Source organism: Pinus tabuliformis, chromosome 3_2 (genome assembly GCF_031772625.1).
Source record: "Pinus tabuliformis cultivar Carrire ecotype Pingquan chromosome 3_2, CPIR1, whole genome shotgun sequence".
Classification (NCBI taxonomy): domain Eukaryota; kingdom Viridiplantae; phylum Streptophyta; class Pinopsida; order Pinales; family Pinaceae; genus Pinus; species Pinus tabuliformis.
Window position 1 is genome coordinate 1,278,050,656 of NC_142302.1, and position 12,917 is coordinate 1,278,063,572.

At 37.4% G+C, this 12,917-nt stretch overlaps 1 protein-coding gene across 7 annotated transcripts in view; it reads left to right on the forward strand.

Annotated features, from left to right (window-relative positions):
• Positions 1–31: 31 nt before the first annotated feature.
• The window catches only part of LOC149185411 (uncharacterized), a 272,063-nt gene continuing 259,177 nt past the window's right edge, over positions 32–12,917 (forward strand). Inside the window, exon 1 of one of the 7 annotated variants that reach the window (XM_089417931.1) lies at positions 32–385. In XM_089417931.1, coding sequence (XP_089274057.1) covers positions 281–385 — 105 coding nt within the window. In that variant the 5' untranslated portion in view covers positions 32–280. The remainder of the gene's footprint in view (positions 386–12,917) is intronic. The other 6 variants (XM_089417926.1, XM_089417925.1, XM_089417927.1 and 3 more) reach the window with 6 other exon arrangements.

Sequence of the window (12,917 nt, forward strand, 5' to 3'; positions counted from 1 at the left end):
GTGTGTTGAAAACTGTGAGGAGAGTGCAACGATTGCAACATTCATGCAACATTCACCCACCAACAAAACTTACTCTGCGAGCAAATTAAAATCAAAGTGATCGGTGAAAAAATGAGGCCACACGCTATATATCCTGTAAAAGCTCTAAAGCAAAGCGGCACAGTGTAAATGTAAAAGCCCCGGTGTTCTGCAATCAGTTGAGACTGTAGCTCAGCCCCGGTGTTTTGTAATCAGTTGAGACTGTAGCTCAGACACTGGGCGGGACGAACAGCACTCGAAAATGGCCTCGGTGGGGTGCGTATTTCGCCTCTGCCGTTGCGATTCCTTGTCGTATCCACCTGTCGTTCAGCAGTCCACCTGGGTCCGTCCAAGAAATAACCGAATTGTGAGTAAATGCTTAAATGGCTAGTTTGAATTTATCGGTCATGAGAGCGAAGGCTAAATAAATAAATTATAAAGGAAATCCAAGGCAATTGTGCCATCTCTGCTGTTATATATGGTCCATGGAATTTATTGTAAACATTCATGTGGACTATGTATTGACGTTTTCAGGATAAATGTAACTATAAACTAAATTGAGGGTTCGGGTTTTTACAAACAAAATTGAAGGGTTTGGAGATATGAAATCCAGCTGAAACATTTGCTGATGGAATTTAACTTCAACTATATTCTGTATTTTCTTTCTTTCATAAAGCATGGAAGCTTGATTAATTAGAGGTTCATGGCGAGGTTGATAGAGTATTATGTTGTTCACTAGGATTTCATTTTCTGCGATTGTCTACGCCACCCAAATGGCATGTCCTGATGAAGGATGAGGCTGAGTGCAAGTTTTAAGTGACTTTGCCAGTAGTTACAAATTCTGCATCGACACAGAAGAAACTCCATGTTCTACGGTGCAGTCCTTGTGAATGTGTTTCTCATCACGTGAAGCTTTGTGCGTTAGTTAGTTCCATGCATATTATTTTTTCAGCGTAGCTAGTACATTGCCTTGTGTGTACATACATATTCTGAATTGGTATTGAGCACATCCTAGTACAATCACGTATTGTCTTCCACCATCTCTGTTATTGTCAACTTGTCTGATGAGTACTATTTACATTTTTTTAAAGTCAACTTTGCTCTATTAAGTCAGGAAAACGATACATCATGAGGAGGACAAAAACCAGAGAGACAAGGCCTCACTCCGACCGGATTTGTTGGCCATTAGGTACATATAAAAGAAAACTCAGAGTAACTGGGCAAAACTATCTAGCTTCATATCAAGAGCCCAACAGGCACAAAACTTACCAAAAATCAGAAGATATTCTACTTGCCTCATTACACATTTCCTTCATTTGGGTCATTAGCATTATTACCTCTATCAGCTGGGCGATGAAACGCATCATGGATATGTGATTCCATGTGTGCCATCCGTCCTTCAAAACCATACATATGATCTTGCAACCTTTGTTGATTTCTTCGTAGAGATGCTTGATGTCCAGAATATGCCCCTGATTGTGCAGAATATTAGCAAACAAACTGATCATTTCATTGTGGTCCAATTGGCGAACTTGGGCATGCTGATCTGTTGAGAAATCTAGGGCAGCTTATAGATTAGGTTTCTTAAAATGATTTCTCTATCCTTTGACAAATTCTTGTGATCATCATATTAGCTCTTTATTATTACTATTGTGTTTCTTTTATCATGAAGACAAATGCCAAACAAGAAGATCAAAATAAGACACCAGATATAGGCTCCGAGCCAGGGCAAAACCCCTATTAAGGGGAAAACCTAGTCAAACTCTTGCACTATAGATTCAAATCAGATTGAGATGACCAAGACCTTTTTGACTCTAAAGACCAACACACCATGATCAGATCAGCCACCCATCCAAGAGATCAACTTCAACAAAGTCAAATGCTAGCTCCTGCTTCATTAAGACCTATGGAAACCCTAACATATTTAGAAATTCGCTTCTTTCACAGATGAAGAATCCTCCTTCTATTCCTTCGTTGGACTTCATGCTTCTTCCCAGGCTCCTCACATTCCTCATCTACTTAAGATTGGATCAGAAAGATGTGTGATTGATTTTCTACCAAATGAGGTCGAATTGCATCATATTTATAGTCTTCTTGAGCATTGGAAGGGTTCCTTCAAGGCCGACTTGTAAGGCTGGCTGGCCTGATCATTTGGTGGACACTGAGATACTTTTTACAAAAATAAATTTTCTCTTTCTTGTTTACAAGAGCCCCAATGGGTCTATGACATCATGACTTTGACTTTGACTCAAAATAAAATCCCTAGAGCACACAATGGGTGCTTTGACCTATTAACCATTGACCCAAACATGAAATCCATGCTTTAATAAGTCAATTTCTTTTCGTAATAAAATTTTATTTTGATAGATCTTAGACTTTTGTGATCCATATTGATAAAGAGATTGTCTTTTAGATTAATCACATCATTGAGTTTTGGTCAAAACTCAATGATGTGATTAATTCGAAAGACAATCTCTTTATCAAAATTCTATTTTCTTTTCTTTTGACAAATACATTACATCATGACTTTAAATACAATTATGAAGACCGACACTAGTTACATTCTTCAACAGTCCCTCTTAACTAGGGAGGTATTCATAATTACATATATCTCAAAATGATAAGTTCTACGAAGAGTCACAACAAACACAGTGCTACAAATTAGATGCTTGACCAAGGTATCTAATTGAGTGGGAATAACATGTGTTCCAAGCTTCAACCACTATAGGTACCATCAAGCTTCCCATCTAACACCAACCCAGGGATCTAGGTGCGTATCCAAGGTCAGAGCTCCAAGACCAATGCCACCCTCCCTACTCCGGGATCTAGACATCATCACAGGCCTTCCAGATGTCTTCCCAAGCACCTTGTCTCTCCAAGATGCTTCATCTCTCCTTAACAACTAAATCAGATATATCCACTAGTCTAAGCATGCATCAAAACAATCACAACCCCAATTAGTAATAAAATTTATATATAAGTTAAATCAACCCTCTGGGGTTTTTGAAATACACTAATGCTGCTTTGGTCATCATCATATCATCCAAACACATCTAGGAAGCTTTCTTCTTTAACATCTATAGCAACATCAAACTCAACCTTAACACTTCTTCCGGATCATCCAAGTCTTGTTTACAACTTTGCCATTCACGAATATCTATCTACAAGGCTTCGACCATGATTTTTATTCTTTCTTCAAGGTTTTAATTGTCACATTATGCCCTCCCTTTCAACTAGAGAGATATACCATTTCTTTCATCCAAGCTCCCTCTCAACTTAGGGAATCAACAACTTCGTATCGTCGAAGAAACTTCAACTTATCAAAACTTCAGGAATATCATACTTTCATCACAAGGTCATTTATTCATATGCCATCATTATTCCCTTTTCAAGTCATCTTCATTTTTGAACATATCCAACATCTTGAAGATTATGTACCTATAGATCTTGAACAACAAGTACAACCAAGTACAAATATACAAAATCATGAAGTGAACTATATCAAAATTATGTCATTACAATTGAAGCATCAAAATAACCACACTGTAGACATAAAATATCTAAACCTAGTTAGGTTCATAATCAACAATGGTTACATCTTTTGGACTTCAACAACTTGCTAGGGTTTTTGTCGTAAACCCTAGATTTCATCATCAAGACTTAAAGCCTTGATAACAACAACTGAATCATGTTAGCTATCCAATTATAGCACTTTACATTTTCAATATTATGCCCTAAAACTTTATGTCAGATTCTACTAAGGTTTTATCACAAACCCTAGATTTCATTAATCATCGGCAATCAAGTTAGCATTTCATATCTAGGGATTCATTCTTATATCAATCTCTTACTAGGGTTTTTATTGTAAACCCTAGACAAACATCTAACTTTAAAGATTAGATATACAACAATTTGATTAGACTAGGGTTTCAATCATGTAAAAACTCATACACCCAGGTTTTCATTGCGAGGGTTTTGTTATAAACCCAAACTCACCAAGCCCTAAAATCTAGTGTTTTATTTTATTTATTGTTTTTTAACTTAGATATCATTGACAAACCCTAAAAGGCTAGGGTTTTATAACATTAAAAAACCATAAACATCAAGAGGAGAATTTTATTTCTAGACTTTATCAACAAACCCTAAGTAGACTAAGGGTTTTATTGTCAACATACCCTAAGCATCAAGAGGCTAGGGATTTACAGTGAACCCTAAAGGTTAGGGTTTCACCAAAAATGATCAAACAAGAGATAGTATGATAAGGGTAGATTCAATCTAATGATTAATCACCCTAACAAGAATCCTTATGATTCAAAACCCTAAACATAAGAAAGTTAGTAATACAAGGCAAATTTCAAAATGATCATATCTTTTAATGAAGAAGTTTAGCTACAAAATCTTATGGTCTTAGACATACCTTGAGTTGCTCCTTTTACAAACCTTGTAGGGTTTCCTTGAAGTGCTCCTTCTGAATTTAGCCATAATCTTTATACCTGCAATACTTATTGACAAATACAACCAAGCAAAATATGCGATACCAAAAGCATGATGTCAATTTGTCAATCTAGGGTTTCTATGCAACAATGGAGGATGGAATCCTAGGGTTTCCAAGTACAAACCCTAGATCTAGCAAAAATCAAATTATCTTCTTCTTCAATCAACACTAGGGTTTACTTGACACCTAAGTTGCACGAAACGGGGAAACGGGGAAGCGAAACGAAACGCGACCTCCCCAAATTTTGGAAACGGGGAAACGCGAATATATATAATAATATATATATATATATATTAAAAACATTTAAAAATTATTAATATATATATGTGCAATCATAAAGCATTAATGAATATGGATGAAATTTTGAATTAGGGTTTTTAAATTTTCATATTCTCTCTCTTCTAGAACAGCTTAGAAACCCTAAAAAAATTTAAAAACTAATTAGAAAAAAAAAAAATTTAAAAAACAAGTAATTTTTTTGGGGAAACGGGGCCCGTACGGCCTGGAAACGCGTTTCCGGCCGTACGGGCACGTTTCCATTTCGGGAAACGTGCCCGTACGGCCGGAAACGCGTTTCCAGGCCGTACGGTACGCGGAAACGCGTTTCTGTTTCGTTTCCGTACGGAAACGGACCCTGTACTTGCGTTTCCTACAACTTAGCTTGACACCCTAGATTACCTACAAACCCTAGAAGTCAAGAGTAATGAGTGATTAGGATTAGGGTTTCCATATGACAAGGGTTTTCATGTGCCACCTAGGGTTTATAGTCTTACATATCAATTCCAATATCAACAACTTTCTATAAAAAAGACAACAAACCCTAGAACCATATAAGCAACTAACCCTAAAATATCTCATGTTAGACCCTTAACAAATGAATAAATTATACGTACCTCATGATTACGTACCTTTGTCCTCCAAGATCATAGAGGGTACTACAAGGTTTGCTACAAGGCTTGCTATTGGATGCCATGCTCTTCTAACTGCTCTTTAAGAGTGAAGACTTCAAAAAGGTATTGCAATCTTTATTTTTCCAATGAGTCATCAAACATGGATACCTTTTGATATCACTGCTCTATCCAACTTCTGAAAGGACTATAATGAGGGAGCTTATTAGAGATCCTCAATAAGCTTCTTTGCTGGAGATGCCATCAATAGATCTCAAATGCACCCTTCTGTTGTAGTTTGCTTTTCTCGTTATGAAACAAAGATAATAGGCTGCTACTTCTACCACTGACTGCTATAGGACAATCAAAGAGATTTTCTATCCAGGAGACTATTCCTTAACAAGTCTTAGAGATGCTCTCCAATCACTGTTACAACTTCTTCTAGATGTCATTGGCTTCTTCAAAGGATAACCTTCAACGTATAACCACTTCTGCTTTTCTTGAGATGACCCTTTTAATATGGCTTTCTGAAAACATTTCCAAAATTCGAACTGTATATATATGTGTTCAGGATGACTGTTCTTTTTGTCTTCCAAGGTCGGCCTTACTTTTCGAGCTTGAACTTTGTATACATATATGTACCACAGGGTTGCTACAACCTCATGGATTCTATATTGTATGGGTTTGCGTTTCTCCTTCAAGACTGAGGTGAGCTTGTATATCGATGACAAGCCTTTCAAAATACTTATGTTCAGGTCTTCAAGAGAGCCTTGGCTCCTTCTTCAAGAGATTGAAGTTTTAAAACAAGCCCTTTGAAAAAGAATCCACCAAAATAATATACATAGAAATTTCAGGTCTCTGAGCTAACATAGAAATGTCAATCTCCTTTAATAACAATTTTAGACTTTGATGAATACACCTAGGACTTCGGTCTTTTCATAAATGGATTCAACCTTCTATAGGCTATCAGACTAGCCTTTCAGTGCTCTAGAACAGAGCTTATGAGCCTCTCAAACCCTCGGCCTTAACATAGTGACTAGGGCTTCTAGATGTGCCTAGAATTTTGGTTTGATGCTTCTAGGAGCTTAGTCTAAGGTATTTAGGTTCTCCTTGATGCCTTGTAGCCTTTGTTGACCTTCTTCCCGCCCTTACACAAACGAACCAAGCTTTGATACCATGTTGAGAAATTAGTGTAGCATATAGATTAGGTTTCTTAAAATGATTTCTCTTTCCTTTGACAAATTGTTATGGTCTTCATATTAGATCCTTATTATTATAATTGTGTTTCTTTTATCATCAAGACAAATGCCAAACAAGAAGATCAAATAAGACACCATAGATAGGCTCCAAGACAGGGCAAAACCCTAATGAAGGGGAAAACCCAGTCAAACTCTTCCACTATAGATTCTAGTTAGGTTGAGATGGCCAAGACCTTTTTGGCTCTAAAGACCAACACACCATGATCAGGTCAACCACCCATCCAAGAGATCAACTTCAACAAAGTCAACTGCTAGATTCTGCTTCATTAAGACCCGTGGAAGCCCTAACATCTTTAGAAATTCGCTTCTTTCACAGAAGAAGAATCCTCCTATTCCTTTGCTGGACTTCATGCTTCTTCCTAGGCTCCTCGCATTCCTTATCTATTTCTGATTGGATCAAAAAGATGTGTGATTGGTTTTCTACCAAATGAGTTCGAATTACATCATATTTATAGTCTTCTTGAGCGCTGGAAGGGTTCCTTCAAGGCCGACTTATAGGGTTGGCCGATCTGATCATTTGGTGGACATTAAGACACTTTTCACAAAAATAAATTCTCTTTCTTGTTTACAAGAGCCCCAATGGGTCTGTGACCTCATGACTTTGACTTTGACTCAAAATAAAATCCTTAGAGCACACAATGGGTGCTTTTACCTATTAACCATTGACCCAAGCATGAAACCCATGCTTTAATAAGCCAATTTCTTTTTATAATAAAATTCCATTTTCTTTTCTTTTGGAAAATACATTACATCATGACTTCAAATACAATTATGAAGACCTACACTAGTTACATTCTTCAACACTCCCTCTTAACTAGGGAGGTATTCATAATTACATATATACAAAGGTACATGGAAGATCTTAAAATGATAAGTTCTATGAAGAGTCACAACACACATAGTGCTACAAGTTAGATACTTGACCAAGGTATCTAATTGAATGGGACTAAGGGGTGTTCCAAGCTTCAACCACTATAGGTACCATCATGCTTACACTCTAACACCAACCCACAGATCTAGGTGTGTATCCAAGGTCAGAGCTCCAATACCAATGCCATCCTCCCTACTTCGGGATCTAGACATCATCACAGGTATGCCGGATGTCCTCCCAAGCATCTTGTCACCCCAAGATGCTTCATATCTCCTTAGCAACTAAATCAGATATATCCACCAGTCCAAGCATGTTTCAAAACGTTCAACCTTCTTACAGAGAGATCCTGCACAATCACAACCCCAATTAGTAATAAAATTTGTATATAAGTTAAATCAGACCTCTGGGGTTTTTCGAATATACTGGTGCTGCTTAGGTCATCGACTCATCATCGTATTACCCAAACACATCTAGGAAGCTTTTTTCTTTAACTTCTATAGCAACACCAAACTCAACCTCAACACTTCTTCTGGATCATCCAAGTCTTGTTTACAACTTTTCCATTCACTAATATCTATCTACAAGGCTGCGACCGCGATCTTTATTCTTTCTTCAAGGTTTTAATTGATCCAGGTGGATATTGGTGGCCACCTGCCAAGTCCACCTGGACCCCCACCATTGTCTTTCTCAGCATTTTCAGTTTCCTTAATTGTAGCACAACTTACTATTTTTAGCAGTTTTTCGGGTTCTGAACTTCCGGAGCCGTTTTGAGGCCCTAAACGACGTTTTTTTGGGAATCAGGGGGCAACATGGGTCCATGGAATGGACCCATGTTGCCCGTTCCAACAATGATAGTACTGGGATAGATCTTTCTAACGAGCTATTGTACGCGTCAAACAGAGATCATATGCCAAAGTTACGACCCCGGGAAGTTGATGTACCAATTTACCCCAAACGGGGCCCACAGTTTGGCGTTTCATCTCCTAGGGTTAGGTTTTGGAATGTTAAGGGTTTTCCATTATTTCTCAACAATAAAAAGGCCTTCGAGCCTCATTGTAACACAGTTCAGAGGCATGTAGCCATCACATCTCTTCTCAGAGATAAGCTACCATCGCCCTAGCTGGTTTATTTCCATTTCTGGTTGTAAGCATATTTCAGTATTTTCCATTAATGAAATGAAGTATTATTTCCGCTGCATCTTTGTGTATATGGTTATCTCTGTAATTTGTTGCGTTCCTGTTTAAATCCGGATCATTAATTGTCACATTATGCCCTCCCTTTCAACTAGAGAGATATACAATTTCTTTCATCCAAGCTCCCTCTCAACTTAGGGAGATCGACAACTTCGTATGATCGAAGAAACTTTAACTTATTAAAACTTCAGGAATATCATACTTTCATAACAAGGTCATCTATTCATATGCCATCATTATTCCCTTTTCAAGTCATCTTCAATTATGAACATCTTCAACATCTTGAAGATCATGTACTTGCAAATCTTCAACAACAAGTACAAATATACAGAAACATGAAGTGAACTATATCAAAATTATGCCATTACAATGGAAGCATCAAAATAATCAAGCTGTAGACATCAAATATCTAAACCTAGTTAGGTTCATAGTCAACAATGGTTACATCTTTTGGACTTCAACAACTTGCTAGGGTTTTTGTCGTAAACCCTAGATTTCATCACCGAGACTTAAACCCTTGATAACAACAACCGAATCATGTTGGCAATCCAATCATAACACTTTACATTTTCAATATTATGCCCTAGAACTTTATGTTAGATTCTTCTAAGGTTTTATCACAAACCCTAGATTTCATTAATCATCAACAATCAAGTTGGCATTTCATATCTAGGGATTCATTCTTATATCAATCTCTTACCAGGGGTTTTTATTGTAAACCCTAGACACACATCTAACTTTAAAGATTTGATATACTACAATTTGATTAGACTAGGGTTTCAATCATGCGGAAGCTCATACACCCAGGTTTTCATTGCAAGGGTTTTGTTATAAACCCAAATTCACCAAACCCTAAAATCTAGGGTTTTAATTTAATTTATTTATCTTTTAACTTAGATATCATCGACAAACCCTAAAAGGCTAGGGTTTTATAACATTAACAAACCATAAACATCAAGAGTAGAATTTTATTTCTAGACTTTATCAACAAACCCTAAGTAGACTAAGGGTTTCATTGTCAACATACCCTAAGCATCAAGAGTCTAGGGATTTACAGTGAACCCTAAAGGTTAGGGTTTAAACAAAAATGATCAAACAAGAGATAGTATGATAAGGGCAGATCACTGTAAATGATCAAACGCCTCTCCTCATGTTCATGAATAATTCTTCCCTCCTCTATAGCTATATCCTCTGTTCGTCTCTGTCTAATAATTTAGCTCTGCAGCTATTCCATTTTCGCCTCCAGTTGCTTTTTATCGTGCAAAATATCGCCAAATTCTTGTTTGTTCCAGGTTTTGATCTTGAGTTTCAATTCCTTTAGTTTGTTTTGGAATCTTTACATGTGGTTGGTATGTTAGAAAATCGGAAAGGAAGAAAGATTTTCTTATGTTGATAATTACTTGTGATATCTTTGTGTTCTTATTAACTTTCTTATGTTCTTCTTTTATCTTTGTTTCATCAAAAAATCATCAAAACAAAACATGAAGATCAATGACACCAGATGTAGGCACTCAGCCAGGGCTAAAACCCCTCTATAGGGGAAAACCCAGTCAAACTCTTCCACTAGCAAATTCAAGTTGAGATAGACCAAGACCTTAGACCAAAAGACCTTCCTCCTCCACCAAGTCAGCCCTTCCTTCCAATAGATGATCTTTCCAACTTCTGAAAATACAACTTTAGCCCAAAATTTCGACTTCCCAGCTTTAGAATTTCGACCCCAGCTTCAGAATTTCGGCCCAGCTTCAGGGCTGTAGTTTCGTCCCTTCCAACAGTTCAATAGCTTTACATGTGTGAGAGGAGAAAATTTTGACTACTTGTGCTTGACAAAGTCCTCTTTTTCGCTAGCCCTTTCCTTCTTGTTCCTTGAATTTCGCACTTTCTCTTGTCCCATGAATTGCAGATCGAACTTGTTGAGTGAGTGCTCCAAATGAGGTCGAGTTGTTGCCTTTATATAGGAGATTCTGCCCCTCAATTAGGTCAACTTGTCCAGTTTGAGGTTGACTTGGTGGAGGATGCTTATAAAACCTAATTTACATCAAAATAAATTCATTTCTTGATTGACAATGCCCTAGAAGGGTCTATTACATCATGACATAAACCCTAGAAGTCTACAATGGAGGCTTTGACCTGTTACCCACCATATTGTGGGTGATATCCCTAGGAGAATTTTTTTTTTCTCCAAGATGGTCCTCAGCGAGCAGCCAACAGCCCCTTACAGCCACTAGCTAGCTCACTGTGCCATTTCTTCGCCACCTGAGCCAACCATGTGGTCCCTAGCCCATCTGCCATGATCGTATGTTTGAAGGTGGGCCTCTAAAACCTAAAGGTATGCCTTGTAATTTGGTAATTGATTATTGTAGTTTGCTTATCATGGACACTTTTGGGCATGGATTAATGGGGGGATTTGGCAGAAAGAATGGGCTAGGTCTGTGCTCTTGTCCCCTAGATTCCTTTGGATATTAACCTTGGATTCTAGTCTCGTGGGATCTCTTTTACTGACCATTTGGCTTTAGGGATGGTATTTCACGGGAAACCCTGATTTTGGTTGCGTGGTCTCGTTCCCTTATCCGCATATATTACCCCCATTCCATTCATTATTACCCTATTCATCATTTCTCCCACCTGGGTCCACATTTCTCCACTGGGTCCACATAGGGTTAACTCATCCTTTCCCCTTGCCCACACCTTGGGTCAGGCCTGGAATGATGCGTCGGAGGTTGATGCAACTGAAAAGAAAGAATCATATTTAGCCACATTCAATAGGAAAATGTACCACAAAATGCAAAATATGCAAAAAGAAATTGGCAAAATCAATGTTGACAAAAATGAAGAAGTATTTCGATTTAAAAACCATAGCGAAAAATTACTGTCGCAAATTAAGAAACTTAAGAAGGATAAGAAGTCATTAGAAAACAAGGTACAACAACTTATCGAGAAAGAAGCATCAAATGTAGGAATTCAAGTTGATGACAAAACAACAAATACCGATCAAGTGAATATGACAACTCAAGAAGACAAGTCAGTTAAAGAAACGACACACTCAGATGTTGCAGTTTAGACAATGGACATCCCAAGTGAATGTTCCATAACCAATTCAACAACATCTTCGCCAGAAGAAAATCTAAAAACTCCATATCGACATCCGAATCACGAGAGTAGACCAATCAACCATGCTATGTATCGGTACCATTCAGACCAGAAACAACAAACTGATGTTCCATATAATAGTGATGTAACCTCCATCCAGTATTATGTTGAGTCGTTAAAAAATTCCAGTGATCAGAATACTATACAGAAGATTAATCTGGGATGGTCTGATCCCTTCTCAGTGCGACAATTTTGTTTGTCACTAAGAAGATCATAACAACTTGTATCGACGAAGATGACTGTTCCAAGACAGAAATACATTTGAAGCCGAAAAAGAGATCAAGCCTTTTGTCATCGACAAGCTTTGAGGACAAAGCTTTTTGAGGAAGGAGACAATGTAACGAATAAAATATATATAAATAATGTAAAATAATATAAATGATAATAAGCATAAATAATTATTAATTAAATAGTAAATAGGTTGAAGAGGCATGTCTAATTGAGACATGACTCTTCATGAAGAGACACTTGCCTGATATATAAGCAAGCCTCTCGTTCTCATTGTAAATCATCTTATTCATTATCATTCTTATTCACTTATTTAATATAATATTTGTATCCTCGTGGATATCTTTATATTCCAAGTTTTCTAGAGTAATTAATTTCTAGAAGAAACTTTGTTCGCTTCAGTCAGAGGTGCTTTGGCCGAGTTTAATGCATGTCATGTATTTATATTAAGGCCATGTAATGATGTCAATCAGAGTGTGTTGTATTTGGTACTAAGTCATGAGCTATCTTCATAAGTCAGAGTTGGTCAAAGAGTTGGTTGCTAGGGTTATGACTGTTTTATGTCTATGACTATAAAGTCTTGCTACTGTTATGCAAAGACCATATTGCTGATTTGTTTACTATAGCTTGATTGTATTGAGAGATGTATATGCTGGTAGCATGTTAGAGTGTTATGGCTGCTGTAGATGTCATGAAACCTTGTAATGACAGTTTGCTGAAGTTTTAACTAAGTGGAACTGAGAGGTTTTCATTGTTGAGTAACCATCTGCCGAGACAAAATCCCAAAGGGCCAAGTTACTGCTTCAGCCATTTCATCTC